The following is a 22247-nucleotide window of genomic DNA, read 5'->3' as shown; positions in this document are numbered from 1 at the left end:
AACAACAACAACAACAACTACCACCACAACAGTGTGCCATGAGTCATCACTGGCTTGTAGTTCCATAGCATCAGATCTTCATCAAATCGGCAGATGCTCCTGGCAATCATTTGAGGAAGCACTGTGCCAAGATCTCCAGTGCTGGCCTCTGTGAATAACAGCCATGGGAATGAAATCCCTCTTTGGAAGTTTACTTGGGCCTCCGCCAACCATCAAAATGTTGACAGCATTTGCTCCTTTGCTTGTTCTGGAAGGTCTGCAAATCTTCCCACAGTGAGGAGCTGACTTTCACGTGTATAATCAAGTGTGGCTTGCAGATTTTGGCCTTAAAATCCAATGATCCCTATCTGGTCAGAAAGCAGAACCCTTAAGATCCCACAAAACAATTTCTGCTTAGGATAAGGCTGGGCTTTCCTATAGAGATTTCCATTGCAGTGTGGGTGAAACATGAGTTAAACAGGGTTCTTCCTCAGATCAAGGGAGCTCTTAACAAATGATGGGTTCATGTTTATTGTGACACTTTTTCCTCTTTCTGTCCCTTTTCTGGCCAGGTTTCCCTGTCTCTATTTCATACTCTTTCTCCCCCTCACCACCTCTAGTCTCATCAACTCAAAATGTCCCTTCCTCATGCAAGCATCTCTCTTTTCTCAGTAAACAAAAGCAATTGTTTTTTTCTCCCTCTTCTTTTCCAGGTGTAATACACCCACTCTGGTTCTTGCTTCTACCCTGGCTGCCTTTGACTGTGTGTCTTCCACCATTTGCATGTCTTCTACCTGAAAAATGGATCCAGATCCACTATTTCAAAAGAATCACTATTTATTAAGACAAGTCCATCCTTTTCCCTTTCCCTTTCAAATTTCTCCAAACAGACAATACTAGCCTTCTCACTTCCTTAATCATTCAGACTGGGTTTCAACCTTTTACGTCTGACTCTGCTCTTTTGCAAGTCACAAATCCACTTGTCTCTTCTTAGACTTGCTCCTCTTTTGTTTCCTCATAGCATTCCTCTCTTCTTGAATCTCTTAGTTTTCGTAGAGTCCCATTTTGTTTACCTTCATTTTCTACTCTGATCTGACTGAATATTTACTAATTGCATCATTATTTGTTAATTGATTTCAAAGATCTGTTTTGTATTTTTTCGTATTATTTCATTTAACAAGTCTGGCTTTATTTATTTTATAAGTCTGCTTTTAAATTGTAGTTTTGAGTTAAAAAGTATGCTGTTAATCTTTCTTGGTTAGCATCAAATTGAAAACTATTCGAACAAAATATTTCTGGAAAACAGATTGTATTAAATGATTTAACCAAAAAATTAAAGTTTAAATAAAGCCTGACATAGTGCCATGAAAAAAAAAAAGCCATAAGTCATTGAATAAGGTCATGTGGGATTCAGTAGATTTGTGATTGCTCTCAGATCTACATTTGTTGACCCTCAGTTTCTTCTTCAGAAAACTCCAAGTACTGGGCTAGATGATATCTAGTTCTAAACTTCTATTAGTATCTTTTCCTAAACCAGCCCCTCTTCCTGACTTTTCCATTTCTGCTAATGCCAAGGTCTACAGTTCAGACTCAGCTTTGACCTGTCAGTGGCCTGAGACTAGTCTTGTTGTTCTGTTCATTGTTCCTCTGCAGAGTCTGTCACATCCGGGCCTTTGTTACATCCATTGCTTCTGCTGTCATCCCCATGGTTCCAGCCTTCTATTTCATGCATCTTACCAATGCCATCACAATACCCGCACAAGGTGTCCTTGTTCCTCTCCTCCATCTCCTAACCACCATCTGTTGGTCCTCCCATTCCATCTGTCTTATGCATCCTTGCCAGGTTGATTTCCCAAGACACAACTCAGAAAAGATAATTCCTCCACTCAAAAACTTTCCATGGCTTCTAATTGCCCATTGAGCAGTTGAGATTAGTTGATTCACTACTATGCTCTTCTACTATGCACCATAAAATATATGCCAAAGGGAAATGAGATGAGATAAAAATGAATATAGAAAGAATGCTTAATATATAATGTTCCTAAAGTCCAATGGCTTGTCCTGTATACTGTCAGAGAACTCAGGAATTGATAGTCTCCTGGTGAATCCCTACACTTGTAGCTACTTCAAGCTCCCAGTGCATTCTGCTATTCTCTCTTGTTATTCTCTATGTGCAGTTATGTACTCCTGCACCCTGGTGTCTGTGTGCTTCTTTAACAAAGCCTCTGTGTACTTCATTCCACAGGGACCACTTTTTCTCTACCTGTGAAAATTCTAGCAATATTTTAAGGCCTAATCCAGATACTATGTCCTCCAGGAAGCCTGATGAAATCTCTTGTATTTGAGGTTTTTTAATTTGTGCCTTGGGGCCTTTCTTGCTAAATAAACTCGTATGCATCACTATGTATTAATATATAGTTATTTGTGATATACCCTAAATTTGGAGCTCCTGGAAGATAGCAAGAATGGTATCTCATTCCAATACCTTTACCTACATGTAAGGACAAGATCTCTGGAATATAAGGACCCTATTTGTTGATGGTTTCTCCATTGATGCCCAGTACTGAACCTAGTATTTAGGAAACTTAGATAGATAGATGATGGATAGAGACATGATAGATATATAGATGGATAGATACTAAACAGATCTCACAATAGTTTATGATAGCCAGGGGCAGCACAAGCCCTCTCTTGAAGTATGTCAAATAGGAACCCACTGCTACTACTACAACTTATTTCAAGAGAGCATACAAACTTTCACCCAGGTCCAGAAAGAAGGAGACCTAGCTCGAGAGCTTACCATATATCTTCAACATAGTGAAACGGGGAACTATTACTGTCAATTGAAAAAAAATAAAAAACAACCCTATAGCTTTTATTGTCACTTGATAATAACATAAATTTATCAGAATTGCACAGAAACCTCTCAACTACAGGGCTCATTAAACAATACGAACAGATTATTTTTCCCTATATTCCCAGCAAGGAACACATAAAAAAAAACAAACCTATATAGGATTTGTAATAATGTCTTACTTCACTGATCATTTCTAGTTGGAGACACTTTGTAGGAGAGTAATATTATTTCTTTGTTAGCATGATCCAACCCAGTTGTTTTCCTGACTTTCAGACTAAATTTCGATCCATCATCTAACACAAGGTTCATGCACTCCTCAAAACCAATAGTACAGCCTTCTCTCCACAACTTCACCAAAAGAGCAACACCTGAATTCAAGATCTATTTTGGAAGGATCTGAAGAGGAGGCTTATTGAATGCATCATTACTTTCTGCATTGTATACTGTAGTGAGCTCTTACATGGAGGACACATTCAGCACACCACCCTAGAAGGCAACTTCATCTTTAAAAATAAAATAAAACAAATTCTGATAACATAACTAATGTACTCAAGGACACAAAACAGGTAGCAGAGCCTGAATTTGTACTGAACCCTGTGTAGGTCCAGGCTTATGGTACCATCAAGCCACTTGCCTCTTCAGCTCTGCTATTCTCTGCCCCTGATATGTTCTCCAGAGGATCAGTTGGTGCAGCCGGGGGCCAGGGAGATCCTGTTCATCATGGCCAGATACTGCGCCACTATGCTGCCAACCTATTCCTGCCCTAGCTTTCCTATCAATCTTCCCTTTCCTTCTGCTAACTCCTTTCTACGTTGAGACATTTTAGCAGCAGGAAGTCATCAAGCTCAAGAGAAATTAAACCTTTGTTGTTTCCCCAACCTTGTGCCATGACATTACACCTACTAGAAGTCAAGCACACCATGTGACAGAATGAAATTAAAGTGACAAAGCTCCCCTGGGCAGCAGCAGTGCCAAGCAGACAATGAAGTTGGGGCCAGCCCTGATCATGAGGCGAGGGCGGCTATGTGCTCATAACAGACAAGCTGCTCCCTACTTGTGAAAGCTCCCTTGGCCCTTCACACCCATGGTGGCCCTCACCCAATTGTTCTCCTCCTACATGCCAGCCTCTGAGAGCAGACAGGCTGATTATCAGCCCCCGCTAGCCTTTATTCCTATGTTTTTGGAGTTGGGGGTGGGAGGTGTGGAGTAGTGGGTTCTGTGCTGGCTCCGACATCTTCTCTGCATGGCTTCTCCTCAGGAATGTTCTTTGAAGTGGTGCATTCTCATTCTCCCCCTGGTTTCATTCTCCTTCAGTGATTGGTGCATGTTATCCATAGCCCCTGCCCCTCTCAGGTGTGCTGTGAGAATACAGGTTCTGTTGATTCAGTCCTGTGTCCAGCAGAGATGTTGACTCAGGTTTGATGAATGGATGATACTGTGAATAAGGAAATGGCTAGCTTCTTCATAAGGTAGTCCTGCAGCTAGATTCCACAAAAGGACAAAGGAACAAGGGAAAGAAGTAAAAAATATTCTGGAGTGAGGATAAAAAGGGAGTTTTAATGGATATCATTTTAGAGGGTTCTGTAACACGTTTGATGCTTTGCAAATATTCTCTCCAATTCATTCATCTACAAACTTCAAAGTTTTTCTGTTTTGCGATCTGCAGTGCACAGATGAGGGAAGTGAGGCTCAACAAAATGAACTGTCAATCAAGCTACAGGGCAGAGGACAGACTCTTATCTGAGACCATATGACTCTAGAGGTGGGGTTCTCATGCTTCACTCTGTCAGTAGGAGGTTCCAGAAGGCAGAAGAGAGCTCTGCCTTCCTCCCTCCCTTCCTTTCTTCCTTACAGTATTTTGCTATGTGGTCCAGGCTGACTTTAAACTTGTAATCTTCCTATGTCCGTGTCCTATGTGCGGGGATTACACACATATCCTACTACACTGAGCTACTTTTTTATCTTTATATTTTGTAAAGTGCCCAGTACAGTATCTGAATTCCCGAGAAATGTTAGATGTATTGAACTTGAAAACAGGGAGAGGTTATGTATTCATTTATTTATTCAACAATGATTTATCCAACTATTTATTTATACTCTTCTGGGTACTAGAGACAGTGATCAAAAACTGGTGGGATAAAGTGGGCAAGCTGCCCCCTCAGCAGCAACACCCACTCTGATAGGCGCACTCCGCACAGGTGGACAGGGCAACCCCTCAACAGCAACACCTGCTCTGACAGGAGCACTCCTCACAGGTGGGCAAGCCGCCTCTCAGTGGCAATTCTCAATCTGAGAGGTGAGCTCTTTTGGCCATGGCACCTAGTGGGAAAAGAATCAAAGAAGAGAAAAGTCTCCACACCACGCTGAATAAGTGACCCCTCCTGTTGGGGATTATTATGGCCTGGGAAAGTCTGCCCTTCCACCAGCCTTGGGACAATAGAAGTCCCTCCCACCTTCTGGCCTCCACCCCTTGGGAGGTGAACACGTGCGTGCCACCATGATGGGGTTGTCCCGCCCACAAAGGGAAGTTTCGTGATGTCACTTGATGGACATGCTCCCTAGCCTATGACTGACCCTTTGGCCAGCCCCCTTTCTTTCCCGCCATTACTTCTATATAAGTGCCCTTCCATATTAAAGTCTTTGAGACGCTTTTCACCACCGCAGCGTGTCCCTGATGCCTTCCTTTTCGCCTCCGCCCTCGGTAACATGTGGGGGGACTGGGGGGAGGGGAAGCTTCAGCAACCCGTCCTCAACTTAGCGTTTGCCCATGTGAGCACGCCTTTGGCCATCCGCTGGCGGAGGGCCAGGCTGAGTGCTCTTTCATAGAGTTTGTGGTTACCATTCTCCCCGTGGGGGGAGAAAGGGGGTGTCCAGAACCCCAACACCCTCCCCCCATCAGGGACACACTACACAGCGGCAGAGCACAGTCCTGCCGAGTAAGACACAGAACCTACCCACCCCCAAGTGCAGGGAGGGTGACTGCCTCGGCAACAACTGAGACGGTCACACTCACCCATTGGGCAGTAAGGTTCAACAGCCAAACTCAAACCCGGAGCCAGGACACAAACAAGTCTCCACTGACGGACCAGCAGGAACCAGCACAAAGCCAAGCCAAGGTCACCACCTACAGATCTCCAAATGGGCAAATCACAAAGAAATATTACAAATTTCATGAAAGGTCAAGCCAACTCGCCAGCTCCAAAGAGTAGAACGACTGAAGAGGAGATGGAGAATAAAAAAAAACAAATGAGTATAAGATAGAAGAAATGATCGAAAGCCTCAGGACTGAATTCAGAAAACAGATACAGGAGCTTAGAATGGAAGTCTCGAAAAATCTACAGGAAATCAAGAAACAAATGGAAGCAAAAATGGATACAGTGCACTTCTCCATTAAAGAAGACCTTAACATCCTGAGAAATGAGATGCATGAAAAAATAGACTCAAAATGCAACTCTTTAAAAAAAGAATTCACTACGATGAGAGCTGATCTGGCAATCATAAACAGCTCACTGTCATCCACATCACAAAGAATTGATCATATAGAATCCAGAATCTCTCTTTTGGATGATGATGAGGCTGATAAGGACCAGAAAATTACCACACTCCAAGAAACGGTTAAACTCCAGGGCAGACTAATCCAGGAGCTAGTGGACAAAGACAAGAGATATAATCTACGCATAATTGGAATAGAAGAAGGAGCCAAATACCAGAGCAGAGGGCTACAACATATTTTCAATAGAGTTATTGCAGAAAACTTCCCCAATCTCACAAGGGATGTCACCCAAGTAACTGAAGCCTATAAGGACGCCTGGCAGACCAGACCCTAGAAAATCCTTGCCCAGGCACATAATAATCAAGACCTCAGATCTCAAGAATAAAGAGCAAATTTTTAATGCAGCCAAAACGAAGAAAGAGCTATATTACAATGGAAAAAGGATGCGATTCACAGCAGACCTCTCCACACAAACCTACAATGCACGAAGAGTGTGGAAGAACACAATCCAAGTCCTCCAGGCCAACAATTGCCAACCCAGAATTAGATATCCAGCAAAACTAGAATTCATCTTCGAGGGAAAAACCAGATCTTTCCATAGCAAAGAGGATCTAAAAGAGTATGTGAATAAAAAACCAGCCTTACAGTGAGAGGGGAACCCCACACAACAGAAAACGAATAGGACCCTCACACAGAAACAGAAAGAAACTACAATAGCCAGAGCCCAACAGAAAGATCAGCTCAATAAAGACAAGAAAAAAAAAAAAAGGAGAGGAAAACCAGCCTAACAGGAAAATGGAAGGGAAAAAAACACTTTTATCCATGATCTCTTTGAATATAAGTGGCATAAACTCTCCGATAAAGAGGAGCAGACTGACAGAGTGGATCCGTAAACAAAAAGTTGCCATCTGTTGTCTTCAAGAGACCTACCTTACAGCAAAGGACAAAAACAGGCTCCGAATAAAAGGATGGAGCAAGATCTTCCAAGCAAACGCACCTACCAAAACGGCAGGAGTAGCCATCCTGATTTCAGACAAGCTGGACTTCTCATTAAAATCAACTAAAAAAGACAAAGAAGGTCAGTACATTTTAATACAAGGAAAAATCCAGAATCAAGACATCACGGTGAAGATTTTATACTCACCAAACAAAAGAGGCCCTACATATGTCAAGCAAATTCTCACAGAACTAAAGAACAAGATAGACTCAAACACAATCATAGTGGGTGACTTTAATATCCCACTCTCCAAGAGACAGATCCAACACCCAGAGGATTAGCAGGGGAGCTGAAGATCTAAGTAACACCATTTCCCAAGTGGATCTGATAGATCTGTACAGAGTCTTTCACCCTACAGAGACCCAATACACCTTCTACTCAGCAACCCATGGAACATACTCCAAAATAGATCATGTCATAGCCCACACAAAGAACCTCAGCAAATACAAAAGTATTGATGTCATCCCATGTATTATATCTGACCACAGTGGAATCAAGGTAACCCTCAAAACAAAGGATACCACAGAGGTTATACAAATACTTGGAGACTAAAACCCTCACTGTTATCTAACACTTGGGTCACAGACCAAATTAAGGATGAAATTAATGAATTCATAAGCCACAACAACAATGAAAATATATCACAAGGAAACCTATGGGATACAGCTAAGGCAGTGCTGAGGGGCAAGATCACTGCCCTCAGCACTCACATTAAAAGAATGGAAGCAGAGCAGGTGAATAACCTCAGGATGAAATGAAAACATCTGGAGAAACAAGAAATAATCGAATCTAAAATGACTAGGAGGAGAGAAAGATCACAAAGATTAAAGAAGAGATAAATCTGATTGAAAATAGAAAGACCATTCAACAAATAAATAAAACTAAAAGCTGGTTCTTTGAGGAAATAAATAAAATTGACAGACTCCTTGAAAGACTTACAAAAAAAAAGAAGAGAAGGGACTCATATCCGTAAAATCAGGATAAATTACACTGGAAAAATTACAACAAATACACACGATATTCAAACAATCATAAGGAACTTTCCAGAATCTCTACTCACTAAAAAACAATAATTTTACAGAAATGGATCAATTCTTAGAGAAGTATAAACTTCCCAAACTGAATCAAGAAGAAATAAATCAACTAAACAAACCAATAACTTACAGCGAGATACAGGGGGTAATCAAGAACCTCCCAACAAAGAAAAGCCCAGGCTCAGATGGATTCACCAACGAATTCTATAAAACCTTTAGTGAGGAGCTAATGCCAATACTCCTCAAACTCTTCCGCGAAATAGAAATAGAGGGAGAAATCCCAAACTCATTCTATGAAGCTAATATTATACTCATCCCCAAACCAGGCAAAGACCCAACAAAAAAAGAGAACTACAGACCAATATCACTAATGAACACAGACGCAAAGCTCCTCAATAAAATATTAGCTAACAGGATCCAGAAACTGATCAAGAAAATTATACATCATGACCAAGTAGGCTTCATCCCACAGACACAAGGATGGTTCAACATCCGTAAATCAATCAATGTAATTCACCACATCAACAGAACTAAAATAAAAAATCACATTGTAATTTCAGTCGATGCCCAAAAAGCCTTTGACAAAATACAACATCCATACTTATTAAAAGCTCTGGAGAGAACAGGAATAGATGGAACATTCCTCAAAACAATAAAAGCCATATACAACAGACCAACTGCTAATATCGTATTAAATGGAGAGAAGCTAAAATAATTCCCCCTAACTCAGGAACAAGACAAGGATGGCCACTCTCCCCACTTCTTTTCAACATAGTGCTGGAATCCCTAGCCATAGCAATAAGGCAAGAGGAGGACATCAAAGGGATTCACATCGGCAAAGGAGAAATCAAACTATCCCTATTTGCAGATGACATGATCTTATATCTGAAGGACCTAAAAAACTCAGTTCCCACACTCCTACACCTAATAAACCATTTTGGCAAAGTAGCAGGATACAAAATCAATCCACAAAAATCAGCAGCTTTTCTGTACACGTGCAATGTACATGCAGAAAAGGAAATTATGGAAATAATACCATTTACAATAAAAAAGAATAAATTACTTAGGGATCAACCTAACCAAAGACGTGAAGGACCTATTTAATGAGAACTATAAAAATCTAAAAAGGGAAATCAAAGAGGACACAAGGAGATGGAAAGACCTCCCATGCTCATGGGTAGGCAGAATCAATATAGTGAAAATGGCCATATTGCCCAAATTGTTATACAAAGTCAATGCAATCCCCATCAAGATCCCAGCTACAATCTTCACTGAAATAGAGAAAGCAACCCATAAATTCATATAGAACAGCAAAAGACCTAGAATAGCCAAAGCAATTCTAGGCAAAAAAAGCAGTGCAGGAGGTATCACAATACCAGACTTCAAGCTCTACTATAGAGTCATCATAACAAAAACAGCCTGGTATTGGTATAAAAACAGACCTGAAGACCAATGGAATAGAATTGAAGACCCAGAAATAAAGCCACATTCTTACAGTCAGCTGATATTCGACAAAGGAGCTAAAGACATACAATGGAATAAACATAGCCTCTTCAACTACTGGTGCTGGGAAAACTGGGCAGCCATATGCAGAAAACTCAAAAGTAGACCCTAGCCTATCACCATGCACCAAGATCAACTCAAAATGGATCAAGGACCTCAACAACAGACCTGAATCTTTGAAACTACTGAAGGACAGAGTAGGAAAGATGCTAGAACTTATAGGCACAGGAAGGAACTTCCTGAATAGAGTCCCAGGGGCACAACAAATAGGGAAGAGACTTGACAAATAGGACTACTACAAAATAAAAAGTTTCTGCACAGCTAAAGACATAGCCACCAAACTAGAAAGACAGCCAACCATATGGGAAAGTATCTTATTAGCACAGCAACAGAAGGCCTAATATCCGTCATCTACAGAGAACTAAAAAAACTAAGCCCCTCCAAGCCCAATAAACCTATTAGGAAATGGGCAAAGCAGCTAAAGAGAGACTTCACAAGAGAAGAGATAAAAATGGCAAAGAAACATATGAGGAAATGTTCAACATCCCTGTCAGTAAAGGAAATGCAAATAAAAACAACCCTGAGATACCACCTCACTCCAGTTAGAATGGCCTATACTCTGAACTCAGGCAACAACAAACGCTGGAGGGGGTGTGGGGAAAGAGGAACCCTTCTCCATTGTTGGTGGGAGTGAAAATTAGTACAACCACTTTGGAGAACAGTATGGAGGTTCCTCAAAAAGCTCAGCATAGACCTACCCTATGACCCAGCCATACCACTCCTAGGCATCTATCCTGAACAACAAGCCTCAAGATATCAAAAAGACATCTGCAATTCCATGTTTATAACTGCACAATTCACAATAGCCAAACTATGGAAACGACCCAGATGCCCCTCCACAGATGAATGGATCCAAAAAATATGGTACCTATATACAATGGAATATTACATAGCGATTAGAAATGATGAAATATTGTTATTCATAGGGAAATGGTCAGAACTTGAACAAATAATGTTGAGCGAGACAAGCCTAGAACACAGAAAACAAAGGGGCATGATCTCCTTGATATATGACTGTTAAGGTGGGGGGAGGGGGAGACAGTAGAGACCAAGTCTGTGAAACAAAAGCTTCTTGTCAAATGGTATTTCCCACAGGTTTGGGTCCGTGAACCTACATTATATAACTAAAACCAAACAACTACTCAACATATAAAGGTCAAAAATAGATCTCTCAGTGGATCACAAAAGCTCAAAAGCTATGTATGTATGTTTCATATAAGACAAGGTTAAGCAAACTCTATGGTTGACATTACATTTAAAGTCATAGGTGAATTTCCTTTGGCGTAGGCCATGTGGCTACTGTATATGTTTTTGGTACAATGTGTATTGTATATATGTCTACCTGATCTAGGGAAGGGAAAGAAAAACAAGGTGTAAGATATCACAAGAAATGTACACACTGCCCTATTATGTAACTGTACCCCTTTTGCACAACACCATGTCAAAAAAATTTTTTTTAATTAATAAAGAAAAAAAACGTATACTGCTGCTTTTATTTTGTCATGTTTTGCTCACAAATCTTCAAATTTCTCTCTTGTCCCCAGGATATTGTATATACCATTTAATGTACAGGCCCGATAAAGTAAAATACACTCTTTATTACCAACATGTTTTGTTTTGAAATAAATTCCGATTTTCCACCTTTACCCAACTTACTAAAAAAAAACAACTGGTGGGATAGACAGTTAGTTAAATAATGTACATGACTTGAGAGATGGCAAGAACAGGAAGCAGAGCAGTGGGATAGGAAGTGTTAGAAAGAGGGCTTCAAATTTTGAATGAAGAAGATGCCTATCACTGGTTTGTGCCTGGGCTAGAAGGAGGCAAAGGAATAAAAACTGTGAACAAAATGGCGAGAAACATTCTAAGAAGAGGCAAAGGCAAATGTATGGTGCTGAGGTTATGGCAACATTGGCTAGTTTGACAGCATCAAGGAGACTAATAGGACTGAGAAGGAAGGGAGACAAAAGCACAAAAAGATCTTAGAGAGTAGGGTAAGGTAGAGATTTCAGTGACCTTACCTTTCAGTGAGGAGTAGGGGATCCATGGAAGACTGTACAGAAGAGTAGTAACCAGGTCTGAAATAGTTTTGGCAGATTTCTCAGGATGTTGTGAAGAATAGATGTTAAGGAAGGAGGCATGGGACACAGAAACTGTTGCAATAATCTGAGTGAAGTATGGAGATGACTAAGGTGAAGATGGTAGCAGGGCAGGCGGGGAGATGTTGCTAGATTGTGGATATGTTTGGAAGTGGAAGTGGCAGAGTTTTCTTAGGAAGTGGATGTGGGATGATGATTCCATAGTTTTAGGTTAATGCCTAGGAGAGTGTTTTTACCACTGACTGAAATGGGAGAAACTTCTATTTTATATGGGAAGATCAAGGACATCAGTTTACTTTTTGGCAAGGTTGAGATTCCTATTTGTTTATTTGCTTATTTACTTTTTACCAGTATTGGAGATTGAACTCAGGCTCAGGAGCTCTTCCTTAGCTTTTTCACTCAACACTAGATCTCTAATACTTGATCCACACCTCAAGTTTGACTTTTTGCTGGTTAATTGGAGACTAGAGTCTCACATACTTTCCTGCCTAAGCTGTTTTTATTTCTCAGATCTTAGCCTCCCAAGTAGCTGTAATTATAGGCATGAGCCATGGTGCCTGGTTCCTATTTGACTTCAAAGGGAAAGGTCAAGTGGAAGACTGGAAGAAAAACAAGCAGAATGCAGTGTCCTGAACTAAAATGAAGAAAATGGAGGAAAAATTAACCAACTGCATCCAATGCCATTGAGAAAACTGCTCTTTGATTTCACCAGGGGAAGTAGTGACTAGCTTGACAAATGGTTTTAGTGTAGGAATATAATTCTGTACTGATTACTGAATTTGCAAGAAAGCAGGAGGAAGAGAACTTGGAAATGATGTGGGCAGACAAACCTTTTGCCTGATGAGAACATCGTTGGAGGGTGGTGGTGAACTAGAAGAATGTTGTTTTTTTTCATGTGTTAATGGGAAAATCGTGTATATATATATTAATATTGATATGAAAACCAGAGAGGCAGAGGAAGTAGAAATAGAGAGTAAAGGGCTGGGAGAGATGCCTTGTTAAATCCCAAAGAGGCTGAAGTTAGTGAGCAAGAGAAGTTAGCCTTAGATCAGCACAGGGAAGGCTCCCCTCAGTTACAGAAGACAAGGTACTGGTAACTGGGTACATAGGTAAAGGAGCTTTCTTCAGAACTTTCCTGATTCCATGTTCTCAGAGGAGGAGAGTGAGAGACTTGGGCAGCGAAGGAGTGGAAGGACTTGGGAAACGTATGATGCAAGACAATACTGATGGTTTGCTTGGCTCAGGAGAACACATATTAGGGATCAAGTTCTTCCAGTCCACCTAAGACTCCAGGGAGGAAACAAACTGTGGAAAGACTATAACACTGGCTTTTTTTTTAAAGGCTTGAGTGAAATGTTTTTACCTCATGTGGGTTGTATTGTTTGAGGCTCCCACCCTCATTAAATTCAGCCAAGACATCCTTTATCTTCTTAGAGGAATCTGGAGAGACACAATTCACATGAGAAACACTGGTGAGCAACTAGTGACAGTTGGGCAGATAAATTTCTTTTTTTTTTTCTCTAACCATTCTGCTCAAGGTCCCTTATTCCCAGGACTATATGGAGACATGCTTTATTTGCCTTTCTGCCTTCTATTTCTTTTTTCTCTCTTTTCTTTCAACATGTACTCTCTTGCCATCAGATTTTTTTACATTTATTTTTATTGTACAGGGGATGTACAGAGGGGTTACAGTTACATATGTAAGGTAGTACATTTCTTGTCAAACTTCTTACCCCTTCCCTCATTTTTCTTTGTTTTTTTTTTTTTTTTTTGGCCAGTCCTGGGTCTTGGACTCAGGGCCTGAGCACTGTCCCTGGCTTCTTCCCGCTCAGGGCTAGCACTCCGCCACTTGAGCCACAGCGCCGCTTCTGGCCGTTTTCTGTATATGTGGTGCTGGGGAACCGAACCTAGGGCCTCGTGTATCCGAGGCAGGCACTCTTGCCACTAGGCTATATCCCCAGCCCCTCATTTTTCTTCTAGTTTCCCTCACCCCCAGTCCCCTCCCCTCAAGCTGCACAGTTCATTTCCAACATATTGTCTTGTGAGTATCACTGTAGCATTGGTTCACTCGTTGTCTTTTGTCTCACCAGTTTGTTGTTACCCTCCCTAATTAAGATAAATGTATATACAATACCCAGGGTACCAAAATCAAATACAGTAACAGCAGGGGGTAAACCGTAGGGGAAATATTATTTTTGAAAACACAAATCTGATCCTTGCTCAGCAGATTTCATTTCTTTCCCAGCATAAGGTCTAACCCCTTCATATTAGCTTGGACTCAGCTTTTGGTCATCTGACCCATATTAATCCCTTTTCTCCATTTCCCTTACTTTTCAAATCACACTTTCTGAAATCTCCAAATACACTGTAAACTCTTTCATGGTGTTTCTTCTCTGTGTTGCAGACCATATCAGTTTTCAAGATCTGATTTACAGGTCAATTCCCAAAGTCTTCCTTTTCACCAGAATGAGTTAACTTTTCTTCCCATGCATTCACACAGTTTGTACAGAACTCTGTAGCATTATTATTTATCAATTTATCTATCATACTTATCTCTTACCAATTTTACCTTGTGAGTTGTAACTGGCTGGTGAGTATATCACACCAATATCTGAGATAAAAAATAATGTTCAGAAAGGAAATATATTGATGAGTGTATAATCATCTGAATAGAAACGTTAATACATTTAGAAATCTGTTAATTGTACATAGTGGTATCAAGGCTAATGAGGCTCTGTCCGTGGTGCTGAAACATTGCTGCACACCATAGCTAGGAGGTTCTTCTAATCAGGGGATTCTGATGGTTCTGCCCCCCTTTTTGGTTGATTTTTATTTTCTATCTTGATGGAGTAAATTGAGCTATTCATTCGAACACAAAAACAGAGCCTCAATTATGTCTCATAATTGGCTTCACTGTTATAATAGTCATAAGACAGTCCCATCATATTTGTGATAGCCAAAACTTCTTCTGGGGAGGTCTTCTTGGCGTCCATGCATTCCCTCTATGTTCCCTCTCTGTTGCACTGACATTCAGGGGGGAGAATAAATCAATCAGAGAATTAAGGAAGTATAATTGTTTAGAGAGTCCTGATTTCTACTAAAAATACAGAAACTACTGAAGACAGTAGTGGCTTCATCTCTGGGGAGTTTCATAAGGGAATTGGGAATCAATAACTGTCATGAGAAATACATCATGAGTGCATCCTGGGTAGTTATCAGACATCAAAGAAAATCAGGGTTTCTATGACCAGTGCTTCCCCTGTCTGAAAATCTTGTGGATAATTAAGAACCCCTCAAGCTCCATTATTGCTGCTATTTAAACATCTTAGCAAAGGGCAATGTCATTAAAAGCCACACTGTGTTCCTTTTGTTCAAGCTCTTTGTACAGAGGGTTATAGTCTTGTGGGCTTAGGTAAAATGTACTCATAGCTGGGCTGTCCTCCATGGTTTCGCTGACGGGGATCCTATCTAGAAGAAATTATAATTATTGCAGGAATGAGGCATATTGAAATACCACAGTGCTGCTGAAATACTGAAAGTGCTGCTGTTGCCTAAAAATGGAAATTTCTTTCTGAAACTCAAAACAGATGTTGAAAATCTAATAGCTCTGCGAGATCCAAGCAGCAGATGCCAACAATTTGGGTTGCTTCCATTCAGTACAAAAAGCACTATGGAGGCTGAGAGGCTGCAAAGTACTGTAAATGTGCTGGTGGAGGAGATGAACTATGGGAATACAAACTATTCCTAATTGAAGATAAGACGTATTGATGAGGAGTGTCATAAACTCTCCCCTACCAACCCATGCAAATTTGATAATAATTTCTACTTAAATTAATAAGCAGAAGTTCAGAAACATTAGATGAGTTGAAGGATTTTTTTTTTTGCCAGTCCTTGGGTTTGAACTCAGGGCCTAAGCACTATTCCTGGCTTCTTTTGCTCAAGGCTAGTACTCTATCACTTGAGCCACAGTGCCACTTCTGGCCTTCTCTATATGTGTGGTACTGAGGAATCAAACCCAGGGCTTCATGTTTGCCAGGCAAGCACTCTACCACTAGGCCACATTCCCAGCCCCGAGCTGCAGGATTTTAACCCAGGTCTAGTCTGACTCAAAGTCCCATGTCTTTTACCTTAATCAGTATTCATAATTACTTCCCAAATAGTTGTTCACAGGCGAAAATTATAATCATTGCTGTAGCAATGACATGAAGGTCAGTGAAACATAAATGAGTAAGAGGTAAAATTAAGATGACAATAGGGTTGGGCCTCCTCATATTTTTGTATTAAGAAGAAGATACCAAGAGTAAGACTGGAGCAAGATAATGACCAACTAACAGTTTTTGGAATCTTTCTTTATAGACACATTTAATTGAACAGTTATTCTCATGCCAAATTTCCTCCAGAAGATCTAAGGACATCAAGACTGTGCACAGTAAGTTTGATTGTGTCAGCATCTCAAAAACGGTGGTCAGATACTGACAGGCACAGCTCAATAGATGTGGGTATGAGGGCTGGGGATATGGCCTAGTGGCAAGAGAGCTTGCCTCGTATACATGAGGCCCTGGGTTCGATTCCCCAGCACCACATATACAGAAAACAGCCAGAAGTGGCGCTGTGGCTCAAGTGGCAGAGTACTAGCCTTGAGCAAAAGGAAGCCAGGGACAGTGCTCAGGCCCTGAGTCCAAGGCCCAGGACTGGCCAAAACAAAACAAAAAAAAAATAGATGTGGGTATGAAACAGCTTGAGTGGGCACAGACAGAGTCCAGAGTTGAGAGATGGTGGGAGGAAGCCTGGTGAGTACAGATCTCTAGGCTAGAATGAGTGGCTCTGCTGCAGGACCTGCCCACCCATAAGGCCAAACCTATCACACACAGAAACCTCCTGCAAGTCAGAAGATAGAAAATGGACAACCAGCTCAGCCTTGCCACTAGATTCAGGTATGGCTTGGAAATCTCAACCTATAATCAGGCAGTGTAATTGTGGAGAAAGTCATCACACCCAGAGCCCAGGAATGCAGTCTTGGTCTGAGCTTGCAATCAAATGGCACCGGTTGGCAAGCATGCCTGGGAGACAAGGAGAATGCTACAAGTCAAGTGGGGATGTCTGGTATATGGGAGGTTAGGAGATCATACCCATGGGACCAGGACAAATGTACATACAGAGTCTTAAATCTACTTAAATGTACTGGAATCTGAGCTTAAGGCAGTAAGTGGCCACTCTTCCACAGAGCTAAATTTACAAATCAGTGTCTACCTACTGGTCTAATTAGTTCAGACATAAATAAAACAAAACAAAATGAAACAGACCTGCTCTGTAGAAGACATATAGCCACTGCCCTTCTTAACCATTAAGAAAATCTTGTCTGTTTTTTTTTTTTGTTCAATCCTGCTACTTGAACTCAGTGCCTTGTCCCTGAGCCTCTTTGTGCTCAAGGCTAGCTTAAGCTGCAGTGACACTTCTGGCCTTTTCTGAATAGTTTATTGGAGATAAGAGTCTCACAGACTTTTCTGCCTGAGCTGGCTTTTCTTCGAATGGTGATCTTCAGATCTCAGCCTTCTGAGTAGTGTTTTTGTCTTTTTATTTTTGCTGGTCCTGGAGCTTGAACTCAGGACCTGGGCTCTATCTCTGAGCCTCTCTCTGCTCAAGGCTAGCACTGTACCACTTGAGCCATAGAGCCACTTCCTGCTTTTTCTCTTTATTTGGTACTGAGGAATTGAACCCAGGGCTTCATGTATGCTAGGCCACATTCCCAGCCATGTTTTTTTTTTTTTTTTTTTTTTTTTTGTCTTTTTGAGGTTGTTTATTATTGTCATTCGTTATTTGTTTTGGTATTTATGGACTCTTTCCTTCTTTCCTTCCTTCCTTCCTTCCCTTCCTTCTTCCCTCCCTCCCTCCCTTCTTTCCTTCTTTCTTTTGGTTCTCTTTCTACTTCCTTTTTTTTTTTTTTTCAGTCATGTATATGTGAGCCGCAGTAGCCATCTTTTTTTATTTTTGTTCTTCCTTTTTGTTGGTCCTGGGGTTTGAACTCAGGGCCTGGATCCTGTCCCTACCATTTTGGGCCACACTTTTATTTCTAGTTTTTCCAGTGGTTAATTGGGCCTAAGAGTCTCTAAGAAACTTTCCTGACCAGGCTGGATTTGAATCAGTGATCCTCAGGTCTCTGCCTCCTGAATACAGCTAGAAATACAGCATTCCTTTTTTTTTTTTTTTTTTGTCAGTTGTGGGGCTTAAGCTGAGGGCCTGGGCTCTGTCTTTGAGCCACTTTGTGTTCAAGGCTAGTGCTCTACCACTTGAGCCACAGTGCTACTTCTGGTTTTAGAGTGGTTAATTGGAGATAAGAGTATCATGGGGACTTTTCTGCCTGGGGTGGTTTTGAAATGAAACCCTCAGATCTTAGCCTCCTGAGTAGCTAGGATTACAGGTGTTAGCCACTGATGCCCGGCTACAGCTATCTTTTAATATTCAGATTTAACCATATCTTCTCCTTCCTTCCCCCATTTCTACTTTCTTCTTATTTACAAGTAGAATATTTTTCTTAGTTTCCTTTCTATTATGCTATCTCTAACCCTTCATTGTTGTCATTATTTCTAGTAGATTATTCTATCATCAGATCACTTTTACATCTTTTTCCTTTCTTTTCCACTATATCTTTTAACTAGATATTTTCTATCTATATCCTTCTTTATTATTACTATCGTCTATTTACTTGAGCTAACTCCCCTTCCATCTTTATCAATCATTTTTATTATTAACCATCTCTTACTATGAATAGTTTAGCACTCACAAGCATATTCTACCTAATGGGATTTTATTCCAAAGACCTAATCATCAAACCAACCAACCAAAAGCAGTGCTAAAAGGAAAGTTTATAGCTATAAGTGCTGCCTACATTAAAAAGAAAACCAGAGATATAAAAAATAAATAATGATGCATCTCAAGCTCTTCCAAAAAAAAAAAAAAGAACAAATCAAACCCCAAATTAGTAAGTGGGACAAAATAATAAACTAGGGTATAAATTAATGTAATGGAGACTAAATAAACAATAGAAAAGATCAGTGAAAGAAAAAGTTAGGTCTTTAAGAGAATAAACAAGATAAACCCTAAGTCAAACTAACAAGAAGAAGGAAAGACCTAAATTAGTGCATTAAAAGATAAAAATGGGGATAACACAACAAATATCAATGAAATTTAGACAAACTTTAGGGAATACTTTGAGAATCTATTCTTATAAGTTGGAAAATCTAAAAGAAATTTATACATTTTCCATGCATTTTCCCAAACTGAATCTAGAGTATATAAACCATTTAAATAGATCTATAAAAAGCAATGAGATTGAAGCACTAATAAAGAGTGTCCCCCCCCCGCCCCTAAAAAAAAGCCCAGAACTAGAGGAATTCTACTGTTGTGCCAAGTCGCAAGACCACCCCCAAGAAGACCACCGAGATTCAGACACTCCGAAATGCAAAAGCAAGGCAAGGCTTTATTTAACGAGCTGCCAACTTGGGCCTCGTCCTACCCACTGACACAGCGGAGGTTAGGAGGAAGCCCCGAGCTGTGATTACACAGGGCTTATAAAGGCAAAAAACAAGGTTACAACAATCAGCTGTGCAAGCAAGATTAGAACACAGGTACAAATCTGATTGGCTCAGGGTTCGATTCTAAAATGGAGTTCACGTGGTGGGGCCTGACTTCAAAGTCTGGCACCTTACTACCTGGACTTTAAAGAACTAATAACAATGCTCACTAAAACAGAAAAGTAAGCTGGCACCCGTGGCTCAGGCCTGTAATCCTAGTTACTCAGGAGGCTGAAATCTGATGATTGTGGCTTAAAGCCTAGATGGGCATGAAAGTCTACGAGACTCTTATCTCCAATTATACCCCTCCCCCACCCCCCCCACAAAAAAATGGAAGTGGAGCTGTAGTTCAAGTGGTAGAGTGCTAGCTTTGAGCAAAAAAGCTCATGGACAGCCTTCAGGTCCTGAGTTTAAGCTGCAGGATGAGCACAAAAGAAAAAAAAAAGAACATAAAAGGAAAAGATGAAAAGAAAGGTAAGCACTGGGAACTTGTGGCTCACACCTAAAACTCTAGCTACCCTGGAGACTGAGATTAGAGGACTGTGGTTTGATCCCAGCCTATGCGGAAAAATCCATGAGATTTCATCTCCAAAATAACCACCAAACAACTGGGCTTGAAGTGTGTCTCAGCTGACAGCCATGAGTGAACAATCCAAGCAAGAGCCCATAGCCCTGGATTTAAGTTCTAGTATTGTCACAAGATAAAAAGAGAAAGGTAAAGAATGATGATAAACTCATTTTATGAAGCAGTATTACTCTGTTACCAAACTAGATTTAAAAAAGAAGTTTGTAGATTACCTTGATGGACATAGATATAGAAATTCTTTCACCACTCTCATTCAATATGGTACTAGACTTCCTAGCCAGAACAATAAAGTAGAAGAAATAAAAAGTATTAAAATAGGAAATAATGAAGTAAAGTTATCCCTACTTCCAGATGATATGATCCTATACTTAACAAACTACAGATTGCACTGAAAAAATGTTGAAATTTGATGTATAGCTTTGAAATGTAGCCAGACATAATGTCAATACTCAAATACCAGTAGTTTTTCTTATTTTCCAATAACGAACAAGTTGTGAAAGAAATCAGGAAAACAATTCCATTCACAAAAGCCACAAAAACAATAAAATAAAGGCATGGGCATTAACTTAAGTAAGGAAGCAAAAGACCTCTACAACAAAGACTATAAAACCTTCAGAATTGAATAGGTGGCTCTCAAAAGAAGAAGTACAAATGGCCAGCAAGTGGATGAAGAAATGTTCAACATCCTTAATTATAAAGAAAATGTAATTTGAAACAACACTGAGATTCTGAGATTCCAACCCCTATGTCAGAGTGATATCTATCAACAAACAACAAATACTGGCAAGGTATGGGATAAAAGGATGAGGTGAGAATATAAGCTAATGTAATCATTATGGGAATCAGTATAAAGACTTCTCAAAACAGTAAAAGTAGACCTTATGACCCTGCTATAACACTCTTGGCCATATATCCACAAGGGTATAAAATCAACAGATAAGGGACACAAACACACTCATGTTCATCACAGCATTATTCACAATAAACAAGCTGTCTTAGGTTGTCAATTAATGTATATCTGATGAGTAGATAAAGAAAATATAGTGAATAGTGTATATTACTCACTATACTATTACTCACTATTACTATATGTAAAAAGACTGAAATTAGGTCATTTGCAGGAAAATGGATGGAACTGGAGATCATCAGGCTGAATGACACGAACTAAGCTCAAAAAAGCAAACTATCACATTTTTTGTTCATATGCAGAATCTAAATCTAAAATGGTGGTGATAGTGATTATAACAATAACAACAATAATAATAACAACAAATAGGACAGGAGCACAAAAGAGGGGCTTTCTGGAATGGGGAACAATCAGGAAGAGGGAGGAGATACATAAACATATCATAGATAGATAGCATAATGAAAACCATTAAATGCTGTTTAAAAAATGGAGCAAAGAAAAGGTAGTTTATCAGAGGGGTAATTCTGATCAAGTACTGAGGTGCCAGACTTTGAAGTCAGGCCCCATTTTACCACGTGAACCCCATTTTAGAATCGAACCCTGAGCCAATCAGCTTTGTACCTGTGTCCTAATCTTGCTTGCTTGAACACCTGATTGTTGTAACCTTGTTCTTTGCCTTTATAAGCCCTCTGTAATCGCAGCTCGGGGCTCCCTCCTAACCTCCGCTGTGTCGGTGGGTAGGACGAGGCCCGAGTTGCAGCTGGCTTAAATAAAGCCTTGCCTTGCTTTTGCATTTCGGAGTGTCTGAGTCTTGGTGGCCTTCTTGGTGGTGGTCTTGCGACTTGGCACAACAGTACATATATGTATCTATGGAAACATCATATGTATCTATGGAAGTTCCTTTGTATAATTAATGTTTGCCAACAAAAATGTAGAAAATGTTTTATTTTATTTATTTATTTATTTTTTGCTTTGCTTGTCCTGGGGCTTGAACTCAGTGCCTGAGCACTGTCCCTGACTTCTTTTGCTCAAGGCTAGCACTCTACCACTTGAGCCACAGCACCAGTTCTAGCTTTTTCTGCTTATATGGTGCTGAGGAATTGAACCCAGGGCTTCAGGTATAAAATGTTTTAAGAAAAGGCGAAGATATCATCTGAGCCA

At 40.3% G+C, this 22247-nt stretch overlaps 1 protein-coding gene across 1 annotated transcript in view; it reads right to left on the bottom strand.

Annotated features, from left to right (window-relative positions):
• The window catches only part of Dgkg (diacylglycerol kinase gamma), a 231081-nt gene that overhangs the window by 143313 nt on the left and 65521 nt on the right, over nt 1-22247 (bottom strand). The window contains exon 3 of the mRNA XM_048347002.1: nt 13386-13462. Within this exon, the coding sequence (XP_048202959.1) occupies nt 13386-13462 (77 nt within the window). The remainder of the gene's footprint in view (nt 1-13385; nt 13463-22247) is intronic.

Source organism: Perognathus longimembris, chromosome 5 (genome assembly GCF_023159225.1).
Source record: "Perognathus longimembris pacificus isolate PPM17 chromosome 5, ASM2315922v1, whole genome shotgun sequence".
In the NCBI taxonomy this organism is placed as follows: Eukaryota; Metazoa; Chordata; class Mammalia; order Rodentia; family Heteromyidae; genus Perognathus; species Perognathus longimembris.
The sequence above is the reverse complement of the archived record's forward strand: the minus strand, read 5'-3'. Positions and strand labels throughout refer to the sequence as shown.